This window comes from Haliotis asinina, chromosome 8 (genome assembly GCF_037392515.1).
Source record: "Haliotis asinina isolate JCU_RB_2024 chromosome 8, JCU_Hal_asi_v2, whole genome shotgun sequence".
Taxonomy (NCBI): domain Eukaryota; kingdom Metazoa; phylum Mollusca; class Gastropoda; order Lepetellida; family Haliotidae; genus Haliotis; species Haliotis asinina.
In genome coordinates, this window is record NC_090287.1 from 42,607,986 (window position 1) to 42,623,827 (window position 15,842).

Here is a 15,842-nt window from a genome sequence, read left to right on the forward strand (position 1 = left end):
GGCCAACATTATTCAACAGACATCTCTGTGATAGTCCAAAAAGCCCAAGCTTTTCAAAGTCCTGAAAGCTGACGACAAGAAATGTGCCAACTTTCAGAGCAGCAAAGGATCCTCTTATCGCTCATTTAGAAACAACAGGAGCTCCTTTGCAACAGGACACAGGAGTGTTTCAGGGGTGCTAGACGTGGGAAGCGCCAAAGAAGGGGGTCGAAACAATTGGAGTCTTCCACCCCAGCTGTTCCTGTACAACCATTAACAGTGGGTGGACATCTGCAATGCTACTGGATAAATTGGGGGATTCCACCCAATGACTACGGCTCTCAGATGCTAAGAGTGGGCTAGAGGATCCAACTAAAGGTTAGACTGCTGCTTACATAAGGCCCAGCTCTCTTCAGTTACGGATCAAGCGGAAAAGTTAGCTGACACTAACATCCTTACAGAAAAAAGGTGCAGTCAGGATAAGTCAACACGATCTCTCTCCTGTATTTTACTCCCCTAGTTTCTAAGTACCAAAGGGAAATTTCAGGCTCATTTACAATATGAAGGAATTCAACAAGGATTATCTACTCAGACCCGAGAGATTCAGGATGATGCACCTGCCTCAGATCTGACATCTTTTCTGTCCAGCAGGTTTATCTTGCAAGCATTGATCTATAGGATGCTTATCTACACATCCCAATACAGCCGGAATCCATGAAATACCTGTACTTCCTTTTCAACAGTCGTCAATTCCAGTGGAACATCCTGCCGTTTGGAATATCATCGGTCACTTGAATGTTTACTCTTGTAACTAAGTCCATCGTAAGTTACTCACATCGTTGAGGGCTACACAGTGCCATTTACCTGGACGACAGGATTCAAGCTCATCACGAGATCAGTCAACGCAGACTTCAGTTGGACTTACCATCAGACTGCTTCCACAACACGGATAGCTTGTCAATCTATTAAAATTGGAGCTAGAGTCAAAGCAGGATCTACAATTCCTGGGAATATGCTGGACCAAGATTCAAGTCCTGACATAGCAAGCACTACTCTCTCCATTACCACTACAATAGTGGCAAAGTCTTCTCAGTCTACTCACCTCAGCTCTGGATATGACCTGAAGGGGAAGACTACAGTTACACCCATTACAGTGGGTCGTGATTACGTATCTGGACAGTTCGGACTGGATAGCCATACTGGTCAAATTGAAACTATACCTATTATGGTGGACTCATACTTCAAATGTTTGTGAAGGAACCTATTAGACAAAGACAGACTGCATCACTCATCTATACGTGGACAACGGTGTTGCATCAGGAAAATGGACAAGGCAGGAACGACTTATTCACATCAGTCATTTGGAGATGAAAGCTGTACACCTTACTACACTGGACAAACACATTGAGGAACAAACTACTGATGGTTCATATGGACAATTCCACTGTAGCATTCTACATAAGCAAACAGGGACGAACATGATCCCACAGTCTGCTACAGCTCACCTTTCAGCTTACATAAGTTCATTAAAAGAACATGTATTCCAGAATTAATTAGGGCATAGTTCACAATCAAGAAAATATCACCTTGACAAAATTTCTTTAATTGTCAGATGTTCATAAAAACAATGTTGTACACAATGTCACAGTTTGCTGAAAAATAACAACCTTGCTCGAAAGTTGCCATACTGGTTACTGTTCATTGACACACAATATCATATCTGATATGTCACAAGATGGTCGTCTCTGTGACATATATTTATCAAAATGTGATCAGAAAATAGTATTAATAACTTCTTTCCAGGTATTATTTTCAACATTATTTTATGGAGATTGATGGGCTGTATTGTATTCACTGTAGTCCTGTGATTGAATGACAGTGCTGGTCGTGGTGACAGTAAGTATCACACGTCAGGCCACATAAGTCATACATCATCATGATCAGACACATGTCAGGTACAACACTTTGAGGTACAACAATGTATCATTGTTGCTATTCCTCCCAAACAGTAAAAATGTCAAATTTCAAACTAACGGGTACCATCTGAACACCACTGTCTGTACTCAGTCAAACATCACTGTCTACGCTCAGTCAAACACCAGTGTCTACGCTCAGTCAAACATCAATGTCTGCACCCATGTTCATGAGTGAAAATGGAAAGAGATATATGCTCATGGAAGCAAATAAGGGAACACATGAATGTAAAGTGTTCCTTTCCAGGTTTATTCAGAAGGTATGTGTAATACTGTGGATGAAATTCTGGAAATTAAGGAACACTTGTTCTTTCATGTGTTCCCTTATTCGTTTCCACGAGTATATCAACACTGTCATAGGGCAAGCTGTAGGAGAATACCTAGTGCAGGTTGTGATCCCCCATGGTGGATTTTCTGTGTTGTAGAGCAAGCTCAAGTGGATGCGTATGGAGCTCAGGGAAAGAATCCTGCGAGAGCAGCGGCTTCGACAAGAGTTCCGACAAGCTCTCACGTCCAATGATATGGATCGTAAATTCCTGTTAGCAGAGCTGGCGAAAAGAGATGAAGAACTGGATGACATAGCAGCTGCCAAACAAGGTGCATATTACTCAGATATTTTGTCGTTAAGCCAGTTGTAAAAAAAAAATTGTATAGTATGTGAAACCTTCTGTTGTTTGAACACATATGCTTGCAACGTCTGACTTTGAAAGGACTTCAGATTTGGTTGAATGTCTTGAAAATTTCAACTGTCAAACATGAGATTTTGGCATGGTGAACTTAGGAGTTAATGTTAAATGATAAAACTTGGATGGTGGTCAAAACAAGCCATTACTTGACATGTATAATAATGAAATGGGACTCCAATCTAACTCTTATACATGTTTGGCACACAAACCAAAGAGTGTTGACATCAGTGCTAGAGGTTTCATTATTGTCCATCTCTTACACCATTATGTCAGTGGGCATGTCCCAGCATAATAAACACATGATTATACATTTAAAGTATGGGCTTCATTCAAACCTCACTCATCCATTCTCATTGTTGTAAGTTACTGACCTGTGTTCGTTTATGTTGCAGAGTTGGCATTCAAAGAAGTTGAAAGCAAGAATACTGTAGAAGCCCTGGAGGTGAGTCTTGCTGTCACAGTATAGAGTACCACGTCTTTGTGTACTTCAAAAAAGTAGAGTGTACCTTTCTTTCCTCTATTTACTTTATTCAAGTAGAGTGTACCTTTCTTTCCTCTATTTACTCCATACAGGTAGAATGTATCACGCCTTCATGCCATACTTCATACAAGTAATGTGCACTGCTCCTTCATGCCATACTTTATACAAGTAGTGTGCACTGCTTCTTCATGCCATACTTCATACAAGTAATTTGCACTGCTCCTTCATGCCATACTTCATACAAGTAGTGTGCATTGCTCCTTCATGCCATACTTCACCCAAGTAGTGTGCACTGCTTCTTCATGCCATACTTCATACAAGTAGTGTGCACTGCTTCTTCATGCCATACTTCATACAAGTAGTGTGCACTGCTTCTTCATGCCATACTTCACCCAAGTAGTGTGCACTGCTCCTTCTTCATGCCATACTTCACCCAAATAGTGTGCACTGCTCCTCCTTCATGCCATACTTCGCCCAAGTAGTGTGCACTGCTTCTTCATGCCATACTTCATACAAGTAATGTGCACTGCTCCTTCATGCCATACTTCACCCAAGTAGTGTGCACTGATCCTTCATGCCATACTTCACCCAAGTAGTGTGCACTGCTCCTTCATGCCATACTTCACCCAAGTAGTGTGCACTGCTCCTTCTTCATGCCATACTTCACCCAAGTAATGTGCATTGCTCCTTCATGCCATACTTCACCCAAGTAGTGTGCACTGCTTCTTCATGCCATACTTCATACAAGTAGTGTGCACTGCTCCTTCATGCCATACTTCATACAAGTAATGTGCATTGCTTCTTCATGCCATACTTCACCCAAGTAGTGTGCATTGCTTCTTCATGCCATACTTCACCCAAGTAGTGTGCACTGCTCCTTCATGCCATACTTCACCCAAGTAGTGTGCACTGCTCCTTCATGCCATACTTCACCCAAGTAATGTGCACTGCTTCTTCATGCCATACTTCACCCAAGTAGTGTGCACTGTTTCTTCATGCCATACTTCACCCAAGTAGTGTGCACTGCTCCTTCATGCCATACTTCACCCAAGTAATGTGCACTGCTCCTTCATGCCATACTTCACCCAAGTAATGTGCACTGCTTCTTCATGCCATACTTCACCCAAGTAATGTGCACTGCTTCTTCATGCCATACTTCACCCAAGTAGTGTGCACTGTTTCTTCATGCCATACTTCACCCAAGTAATGTGCACTGCTCCTTCATGCCATACTTCATACAAGTAGTGTGCACTGCTTCTTCATGCCATACTTCATACAAGTAATGTGCACTGCTCCTTCATGCCTTACTTCACCCAAGTAGTGTGCACTGCTTCTTCATGCCATACTTCACCCAAGTAGTGTGCGTTGCTCCTTCATGTCATACTTCACCCAAGTTGTGTGCACTGCTTCTTCATGCCATACTTCACCCAAGTAGTGTGCATTGCTCCTTCATGCCATACTTCACCCAAGTAGTGTGCACTGATCCTTCATGCCATACTTCACCCAAGTAGTGTGCACTGCTTCTTCATGCCATACTTCACCCAAGTAATGTGCATTGCTCCTTCATGCCATACTTTATGCAAGTAGTGTGCGTTGCTCCTTCATGCCATACTTCATACAAGTAATGTGCACTGCTCCTTCACGCCATACTTCATACAGGTAGTGTGCACTGCTCCTTCACGCCATACTTCATACAAGTAATGTGCACTGCTTCTTCATGCCATACTTCGCCCAAGTAGTGTGCACTGTTTCTTCATGCCATACTTCACCCAAGTAATGTGCACTGCTCCTTCATGCCATACTTCATACAAGTAGTGTGCACTGCTTCTTCATGCCATACTTCATACAAGTAATGTGCACTGCTCCTTCATGCCATACTTCACCCAAGTAGTGTGCACTGCTTCTTCATGCCATACTTCACCCAAGTAGTGTGCACTGCTTCTTCATGCGATACTTCACCCAAGTAATGTGCACTGCTTCTTCATGCCATACTTCACCCAAGTAGTGTGCACTGCTTCTTCATGCCATACTTCACCCAAGTAATGTGCACTGCTCCTTCATGCCATACTTCATACAAGTAATGTGCACTGCTTCTTCATGCCATACTTCATACAAGTAATGTGCACTGCTCCTTCATGCCATACTTCACCCAAGTAGTGTGTACTGCTTCTTCATGCCATACTTCACCCAAGTAGTGTGCGTTGCTCCTTCATGCCATACTTCACCCAAGTAGTGTGCACTCCTTCTTCATGCCATACTTCACCCAAGTAGTGTGCGTTGCTCCTTCATGCCATTCTTCACCCAAGTAGTGTGCACTGCTCCTTCATGCCATACTTCACCCAAGTAGTGTGCACTGCTTCTTCATGCCATACTTCACCCAAGTAATGTGCATTGCTCCTTCATGCCATACTTTATGCAAGTAATGTGCGTTGCTCCTTCATGCCATACTTCATACAAGTAATGTGCACTGCTCCTTCACGCCATACTTCATACAGGTAGTGTGCACTGCTCCTTCACACCATACTTCATACAAGTAATGTGCACTGCTCTTTCATGTCATCACTGTGTCATGGTAGTGATGAGAAAAATGTTTTTTCTTACTGTTGACTGCTGATGTAGGTGAGATCATCTGTGTTGCCCCAGGTGAGCATCACAGCTGCATGTGCAACTGCACCAACACTGTGTGGTTTTTGAGTTTAAGGCACACCAATACAGTAAGGAATATGCATTACATTTGATAATGCACACCAGTGCAATGAGGAATATGTATCAGATATGGTAATGCACACCAATACAATAAGAAATATATATGACATATGCAGAATTCTTACACTAATATATATTGTCTGAAATTCAATTATGGATCTACAGTCGAATACCATTTTGTCGAATTCTGTTAATATTGCTATTGTCTTGATATAATTACTCGTTCCCAGCAAAATTCTTCATTATTTATCATTGTTTGAACTCTTTTAACTTTTGGATTTTTTTATATGATTTCATGGTCACGACAAGTAAAACTACCCTTTTAACTTGATATTTGCATGTAAAGTCGTTATACACCGACATTTGTCGGAAAAGTATCCACCTGAACTGTGACTGTCTCCATGTGTTTACACACACACTGCAGCATGAATCAAAGGCAGTGTTAGTGTAAGCTAATTAAGGCTAATTGAGGTGTAGGTGTCACTTGTTTGTTTTTCTAATTAGGATGTACAGTGGAGGTTGTCAAAACCGGCATTTGTCCAATCCAGCAAGTTGTCAAGACTGGCATAAAATATCAGTCCCATCTGTGGCTTGTATATTTATCATCAGCTCTACAATCCAGCACATTGTCTAAACCAGACTATTTCTTCAGTACCAGTGAGTGCCGGTATAGACAGCTTCCACGGTATTCCCAATTTTCAGCTGAACACTCCTGATAATAGTATCGAATCTAAACATAGTGAGAACCTACTAAGGGACTTGTGGCACACGAGCAATTGATTGTTGAGTTGTTACTTAATTGCTGATTAAGAAATGCAGATTAGGAGTCAATTGAATGGTATTGTGTTGTTGGGCTATTTATAAAACGTTCCCAAATTATAGGTTTGTATGGTTATTATCATGTCTGAGCCACTGAATGCCTGTCAGTTAAAACTTTCTTATTTCTACTCTTCATTTGTGGAGTAAATCCAACTCTTGTAGGTTTCAAAATGGACACTATGGCAAGATTACCATGTGTATTTGTGATTTCTGTGAGGACAAATAAATAATAGACAAGCAATTTAGTGTTTTTATTTGTTTTCTTCCATTTCTTTCATGTTGCTATGTGATGATATGCCCAACTCGGATGTGTCGATATTCGGATAAGTCAATATTTTTTCCTGGTCCCGTAAATATCGAGACAGTGGTGTTCATCTGCATCAATTTGTATTCATGAGGATAGCTCTTTGACTTAAAAGGTCATGGTTCAGACCTTGCATAGACTTGTTAATGCATGACTCACGATGTTTGAGAAGCATGATACTCATACACATAGTTTTCGTATGTAACCGGCACACAATGATTGTTTTTAACCCTGCCTGCCTGTATACAGTGTTGGTGCTAGCTTCACACAGGGTCACAATGTTGAAATCATCAACAGTTTCTTGTCTTGTTTTAGGAGCACATACTGGACCTGACGGATGAACTGCATCTACATAAGGTGAAGCAGGTGGAACAAGAACTGACCTTTGAGCGTGAAAAGCTGAACATCATAGAAGATATGGAGGAAATCATGGTACAAATTAATGTTTGTAGAACAAATACTGTACAGGATGCAGCTAGGTGTAGACACCAATCTCCATTGTACGGGATGCAGCGAGGTGTAGACACTGGTCTCCATTGTACGGGATGCAGCTAGGTGTAGACACTGGTCTCTACAGTATAGGATGCAGCTAGGTGTTGACAGCGCTCTATTCTGAACGGCTCTACTAGTTCAGGAAAAAACACACATGTGATTTTGTAATATTTTCTGAAAAAGTGTCTTTTTCTTAATCCTTAAGAAATATGTACAGTAAACTATGAATAATGAATATACTTATAACAAACTGACGGATATAACAAACGTTTTTGTCTTTGTAACTTATGTATGTTTTGTAAGAAGCCAAAATTAATGATCATTTTGATGTTATTTTAACTGTAGTTTACATTAAATGTATTAATACATTGTAGAACAGGTGATTGTTTTACTGCACTGGCCCAGCTTTTGCAAAAGTTTGATGTTGGTTAATGAGTTTGGTGTAAACACAAGGTTGTGATTGTAGAAATCAGGACGGACTTTGGTATAGACACAAGGTGGTGATCGTAGAAATCAGGACGGAATTTGGTATAGACAAAAGGTGGTGATCTTAGAAATCAAGACGGAATTTTCATACTCTTTCATACTTAAGTGCCAATCCATGATATACTGTAAGGTCAGAATCTCTAATGGAAATGTCATCATGCGAGTGGAAGTGGTGTTACAAACTGTCCAGGATTTCAACACTTTCATGTGAACACTTAGATACTCTTTACAAATGTTATTTTTTTGTGTATTTTTTTTAATGTATCTCAGAAATTTGATTTCAACAACAAAATCTCAATAACTTTTTCCATGATGATGGCGCTTTAAAGACCACTGACCATCAATTAATAGCTAACAAGAGTGTCAAGGGTTAAGTTAACTAAGTTACCAAAGTTACCAGTGTAGGCCTACACGCCCATTTGGCCCCAGCGACATGAAGGAGAGCGATCCTTGTATAGTAGAAGCTTCATCTCAAGTCTCTGTCATGAATAATTGATATGAACACAATATATACTGTAAGTTACACATTCTCTGTGATCTTTTGACAGGTTTAGATTTTGAGATCTGCTTCTTATCAGTTGATATCAGTGTGTGAGAATGTCTTGTTTATTGAGCTGGTGATTCGCATTATGTTTAGAATCAGTCATTAGACAAGCTAGCTCATGCTAGGCTGAGCTAAGTGGGGATGAACAGTCCTGCCAATCTTCTCATCTCTTCCTTTGAGCTCACAGTGAAAACCACTTCATTAAGGTGTTACACTTCAGACCAAACAGCCTGAGGCATTGAGAAGTGTTAGAAAGGTGCATTTGTGACTTCATTTGGAACCCTTAGATTGATTAGTACATCCAACATCTACCCATATGTGTTAGGAAAGTCTTATTACTGTGTCCAAAATCTACTCTTGTACAGTCCATTTGAGTCGAAATCTCCCCGATGAATTGCATTGAAATCCTCAATAACTCAATCTAGCACCAAAGTACATAGGAAAAACACACCAGATCTGCAGAATTTTGTTATAATTTTTGGCAACAAAATATTAATTGTCAACACCACAGCAAATTATGCAGATAAGTGCGCATATATTCGCACATCTCCAAAGATCAACACAAAAGTATCAGCAAGATATAGAGCAATGGCAAATTTCGCTTCTCAAAATCATGTTCATTCAATGTCTCAGATTCACAAGTTCACAATCTCTGAATTCAGTCTTTGCAGGTGCCATGAATAATGCGGTAATCAACCTATGGTATTTTCTATGGCAGACAGAACTAATAAACTGACAATTCTTCAAATCCAAGCCTTGGTGTAAAAGTAAAGTTAAACTTTCCACCACATTCCAGGGAATCCATGTTACTGGTTGCCCACTGAAACTAAGTCTGTCATTTTAAATGCACTGTCAATTTAAACGTGTCAAAGTATGAAATACTATTTGTTCATCTGACACCTTCTATTATGTTTTTATCTTCAAACTATATGCAGATGGAAATTCCATGATATCACTGAAGCACAAATGCCTGCACACTGTTAGGTCATTTTTCAGCACTTTCACTAGATAAACACTCCTTCTGTGTAATACCATATTAATTAAACTCTTGAATAATTTGTTACCACATGAGCTTTTGCTTTTTTTGATTCCATATCATTCACTTTTTTAATAGATATAGTTTTACACAGTAGGTCATTTCGTATCTTCTATATTTACACACAATGTGTTTATGGATGTTTCTATGTTTCAGGATGGTCAACAAGAGCGAGACTTGATAGAAAAACGATATAACAGGTCAGTTGCCTTAGTGTCTACTGTTGAGGTGACACTGTGTGACTGATGTAGAGAGAAGGGATGGATACTGACCACTATGGAGGATGTCTGCTGTTCAGGTCACACTGTGTGACTGATGTAGAGAGAAGGGATGGATACTGACCACTATGGAGGGTGACACTGTGATTGGGAGTTGGTAATAAAGGACAACATCAGTGGAAACAGTCAGTGGGGTCTACTGTTGAGGTGACACTGAGATGAGGATGTACTGTTGTGAATTGTGTTCAGATGCCTGTTTGAGGAGTTAACTTATCTCCTAAATGAGTGACATGTTCCCAATAACCTCTTGTAGGTGCATGCTGTAGTATAACCTAGGGAATCTAGGTTTTACTTCAGTTTACAAACATTGGTGTCCTCGGGACCCTGACTTAGTAGTTTTAAGGGCCCTGCAGGCAAACTGCGGATAATGCTGTGTAACAGTGTTGAAAACTGTGTATTTTGATAATTTCTGTAGAACCTGGATTGAATTATTGGCCATGTGGACTGATGGATGACATGATGCATGTAGCTGCTCTGACAGTAACAACCAAACCCTGAACAAAATCATAGCTGTGTTGTGGGTTCAGTGAATCATATGCTGTATGCTGTGTATCGTTTCTCTGTGTCCATTCCTTCATTTAGTCACATTTGAGAATCCCCGGGGTATTCACTGGTATGTTATATGATTCCAGGAATGTCAGTTGTACAACTGAACACATCAGAATTAGTGATGAACTGATTTAGAGATGAATTTGCTTATTCAAAAACTTTCTACAAAATCTGGTGCTGACAGTTTGTTGTTCTTTGTTGTATTGTGTAGACTCCGTGAGACAATGAGGTCCCTCCATGAAGACATCAAGTCCACTGGCTACTCCTCTTACCAGGTGAGCCATACAAATGACAGACAGGTAACAGACTTAGTTATGGTTCAGTAGATAGTCCTCCACACTGGGACATTGTGTCATGAAGCCCCTGCAGGAGAATGGAAATCTCTGTCTATGTTAAACAGCCAGTGGTCCATTTTAAATCTTATCCTGATGGTCCAGCTACCTGTGGAGTCAGACTGCCAAACACATCACTCCACTGAGTACTGCTGTCAGTGCTAATATATGATAAATTACTTTCCTGTCATTTGTCTTCTTCTAAACACTGCCTCATGTCAACAATAGAGACCTGATGGCTGATAGATGGAGCCTCTGTTATCCTAAGTGCTTGTGAAGTCTGACTACCAGATCTGTATGGTGTAAGGCACTGCCATGCCCTCTGTTCATAATAGCTTACCTTTCGATGTAGCATTGTTGAGAATGATGAATGTAGAGGTGTGTCTGATACCTGGTGATAAGTCTTTATGATGGCCTAATGACCTGAAACCATCCCAGGGACATGCACAGGTAATGTCCGTGAATGAGTGGGTACATATTATGGGTTGATGTCCATAACCTACCTGTATGTGTTATTTCAGTGACCAAAAAGTATAGGAAACTGTGCATGGAAGAAATTCAGAGAGTCTTGCAACATTGTGTCTTAACATGATGTTTTTTAGTATTAATGGGTCAGAGTTGTTATGTAATGGTAACTATTCAAGTGATTAGCAAGAGCTTCTCAAGTCTCAGTGTACCTTCACATATTTACATTGAAAGTGATTTGCACATGATTGTATAAAAGCTTCAGGTAATATGTATTTCAGCTAAGGTCATGGAGTTATGACTGTGTTTTCTTTAACATTATTTGTGGATTTAGTTAGCTTGAGTAGGAAAGATACATGGATAAATAGTGCAGGTATTAACCTGATTATACTTGGTAGGGCCTTGCTCTATACCTAGTTAGGTCAGGATGGAAACATTTATACCACAAAATAAGACTTCTTGTGAAGGCTCTACTTACCAGTAACAGGACTGCCCTGAATCTGAGAGGAAGTAATGCCTTAGTGACAATGATCTCGTAATGATCTCGTGTCCTGTCTATATATGCCTTGGCCATACCAAAGTGGGTTCAGCTGTGTAAAGGATCCCATGTCCTGTCTTTATATGCCTTGGCCATACCAAAGTGGGTTCAGCTGTATAAAGGATCCCGTGTCTGGATGACGTGGAAAAGCTGACATTCATTGACACCATCGTGGTACTTCATGATCTATGATCCCATTGAAGATCTTACTGACTTAGGATTGGCAGACTGGACAGCTGAGACTCCGTGTGTCAAACTGATCAGAAGTCTTAGCCATTTGCCACTGCATCAGGATTGTAGGGAAGCCATATAGGAGTGACATATTTAAACCACTTCTACCACAATGACCACTCTTTGTCAGGACCTAAGCTTACTGATGTAAGTCAATGAATTCTTATGGGTTGGACAGGAAAATATTTACTGTTGACTTTTGGATTTTGCTAGTGAGGTGGGTGACCACTGGTCTTCATTTGATCTAACCATTGTTAATAAGTTTAAGCATACTACCTCAGTTACATATGAATTAATCCTGCCATGACAATCTTCATCTGGAGAGACATTTTAGAGGAAGTGCGGTTTCTTGCTAAGGACAGCAGGTCAATATTGCCTAAACAACTGATTATGCATTGCTGACAGTGAAGGTAACTTCTGCCTCAAATCTGAAGATTTTCATTTTGATGACAGAAAAAGTACAGAATTTATGGCAGTGATTGAAACACGAATTATGAACAGTAAAAACTATTGTTTGATTTAGTGCAAAATTAAATCATTACTTCATGTATGCATATGTCATCAGTTGTGTATTACAGTAAACAGCATGTTTTCTCTTCTGCAGTGTGGTAACATCCGGCCTACATCCATCTTGAGATCTTCCACACCAAGTGGGTCACCCAAGAAAAAGAATCATGTCCGCATTCTTGACAGTCCTCCTACATTAGATCGTCCTTCAAGATCTAGATCACCCTCAAGGACACGTTCAAGATCATCATCCAAGTCACCACGAAGGTCAACTTCACGCTCACCTCCTAGATCTTCGTCTCGTTCCCCAATACCTACAATGGCAGACCAATTTGGTAAGACTCCCCCACCATTGTCTATGTCTGATGAAGAATTCAGGAAACGCTTTCTCCCACAGACCCCTAAGACTGGTGGTGATGATTTGATGACATAACAAGTTCTATTAGTCATCAAATGTAAATCTCATAGTTTCCAGCATCATGTACAGAAACTGCCATAAGACCCTGGTTGACATACCAATCATACTAACAAGTGTACGATAATACAAACTTATTTACAGGTGAGAATATAGGTCCTTCTTTCTGGTCAGTACCATATTTATTGTCTACAAAGTTTCATAGCTCAAGCTTTGTTCTGGATCTTTTAGCTTTTGATCAAATGCCATGAAATGTAAGATTATTTTGAAGATACATATATAGAGCATATTTTGCTCTTTCATTATTGGAAGTCCTCCTAAAGTCAAAAGGTTTCCTTTTATGGAAGGCAGATTATATAAGTTTGAAAACACTGATTCATATAGGTTTTGACATTTTTCTTACAAAAGAAATGTGATTTTTAAAGTGTATTTCTGTCATTGTTTTAGTCTCTGTTTCAGTGCATAAAAGGAAGTGACAGGGCCAGGTGTTTGTAAACTGTAACAATACTAGGCACTAGTGAAGTTCAGGTGCCCTGTGTCCTGGTCCCTCTGCCTCTGCAGGCACGCCGCCATAGTCTGTGATGTGCTGTACTTTTAGCAGTATTATTTTATTATTTATTATGTATATATACATCTAGAACATTCCATTTAGAAGACCTATTTACACATCTATTTATTGTATATACACAGCAGTGTTATGTGATTTTTATACACTGAGTAATTATGCTGATAAAATATGAACAGTTTACTGCCATTCGTGTTGAAAGCTCCATTTCATGTATTGACCCTAAGTATCTTGTAGATTCTTTCTATGACTTTACGTCATTGCTTCATTCCTGGGAGGGGCAGTGGTTAAGCAGTCACTCATCACTCTGAAAACCTGAGTTTGATTCCCCACATGGGCACAATAATGTGTTCAGCCACGTTCAGGTGCCCCCAGCTGTGATATTGCTGACATATTACTTTAGAAATGTGTACAGCTCACTCATTACTAAGATATCTTTTACCTGAAGGTCAGGTACTTGCACTGCGTACTGGTATTACCAGCCACCATGTACTTAGATAGGTCACTGTTTACTGTACCTTGCCTCACAAGATATTATGTATTGAGAGTGGTCATGTCTCATACTGCTCCCTTTGCAGGCCTTCACTACTAGTCTCAGATCAGGTTATATGACCAGCCAGTGGGTACAGCCTGTGAACAATTCTTCAGAACTCAGGTCCTGTTTCTTGAACAAGTAAAGAGGGGCTCTTAGTGTCATACAAGTATTAGCCTTCACAAACCTACAGTGATACCTATAAATGCTGATAAAATAGTGTTTGTAACTAGACAAGTGTGTGGGGAGTTAGTACAGTTATGTATTATTCAAATGTAAAGTAGGGTTAATTAAAATGAGAGCTATGCAAATGTGATGTCAAAAACTTTAAGGTAGTATAATCCACTGATGTCATAAGATACTGCAGTAATTTGTTCCAGTGATGTCATGAGGTACTGCAGTAATTTGTTCCAGTGATGTCATAAAGTACTGCAGTAATTTGTTCCAGTGATGTCATAAAGTACTGCAGTAATTTGTTCCAGTGATGTCATAAGGTACTGCAGTAATTTGTTCCAGTGATGTCATACGGTACTGCAGTAATTTGTTCCAGTGATGTCATACGGTACTGCAGTAATTTGTTCCAGTGGTGTCATAAGGTACTGCAGTAATTTGTTCCAGTGATGTCATAAGGTACTGCAGTAATTTGTTCCAGTGATGTCATAATGTACAACAGTATGATGTAATAGGATACTACAGTAACATATTTCAACGATGTCAGAAAGTACAACAGTACAATATTACTTTTCCGTCATGTCATGATATTTTATAGGACTGTTTCCATGATGTCATATCATGTAATGCAGACATATGTTTTACTGATGTGATATAAGGTTTGACTGTAGTGCTTCAGTGGTGGTATGGTATACAGCAGTTAAACATTTTATTGTGATTTACTGCAGAAAGATATGACTTATGTCATGTAGGTTAACATTACTCCGCTGATGTTTTACAGAAATGTGTTTCACTGACATGTGAGGTTCTGCAGAAATGTATGTGGATGTCATGCTGGAGCTTCTTGTGACTCAATATTTTCTTGTCAGATACGTTACTGCATTACTGTAACATTTCTGTTCTAGCTACTGTTACTGTCATTCACACTCTGCTCCATATGGTGAACCACTGTACTGTGAGCCACCATATAGAAGCCAGCAGTGGCCAGGGCAAGTTGTGTTCTCAAGCAGAGAATACATGTACAACACTCCAAGTGCCTGACATATTGGTCTTCGTATAAATATGAAATAAAATATATCTTTTGTATTATCCTTGATTATTGGTTTCTAATTCACAAACAACAAATATTTAATTACAAACCAATCTAACCGACAGTCCTAAGGTGTAATGCAGGAACCCACCTACACACAGATGTCCCAGTAAAATGCTTACACAGGTGTTGCATACAGTGAAATGCTTACATAGATGTCACAGGCAGTGAAATGCTTACACAGTGTCATGTACAGTGAAATGCTTACACATACTGAGACAGGTAGCTGTCATGTACAGAGAATTGATTGCGCTTCATGAACTGAGACATGTTCACACAGGTGTCATATACTGGGACTTGTTCACACAGGTGTCATATACTGGGACATGCTGAAACATAGATGCCATGTACAGAGACATGCATACAGATAGGTGTAATATGCAGAGACATGCTTACTCATGTTTGCCATATACTGAGACCTAGGTGTCCTGTACAGACATATGTGTTCACACAGGTGTCGTATGCAGTGATTGATACACACATGTGTCATGTTAAGATGCGTTTTTACTTGTAAGTGCTTTGTAGAGATACATACTAACACACTGACATTATTCACGGAGGATTGTCAAGATGTACAATGTTGAGAGATGTGCATGTTAATGGACGTCCATATGCGATACGTTTATTAAGAAGATAAGACAGGACAGTACCGTTTTCCGTTGT

At 39.9% G+C, this 15,842-nt stretch overlaps 1 protein-coding gene across 3 annotated transcripts in view; it reads left to right on the forward strand.

Moving 5' to 3' along the window:
• Window positions 1-15,178, forward strand: part of LOC137293533 (centrosomal protein of 128 kDa-like) — a 68,061-nt gene extending 52,883 nt beyond the window's left edge. For 2 of the 3 annotated variants that reach the window (XM_067824136.1, XM_067824138.1), the window contains exons 26-31: window positions 2,378-2,549; window positions 3,031-3,080; window positions 7,264-7,380; window positions 9,663-9,706; window positions 10,545-10,608; window positions 12,504-12,895. In XM_067824136.1, coding sequence (XP_067680237.1) covers window positions 2,378-2,549; window positions 3,031-3,080; window positions 7,264-7,380; window positions 9,663-9,706; window positions 10,545-10,608; window positions 12,504-12,839 — 783 coding nt within the window. In that variant the 3' untranslated portion in view covers window positions 12,840-12,895. Of the gene's footprint in view, window positions 1-2,377; window positions 2,550-3,030; window positions 3,081-7,263; window positions 7,381-9,662; window positions 9,707-10,544; window positions 10,609-12,503; window positions 12,896-13,280 lie in introns of those variants that run through there. The other variant, XM_067824137.1, reaches the window with a different exon arrangement.
• The last annotated feature ends 664 nt before the right edge of the window (window positions 15,179-15,842 follow it).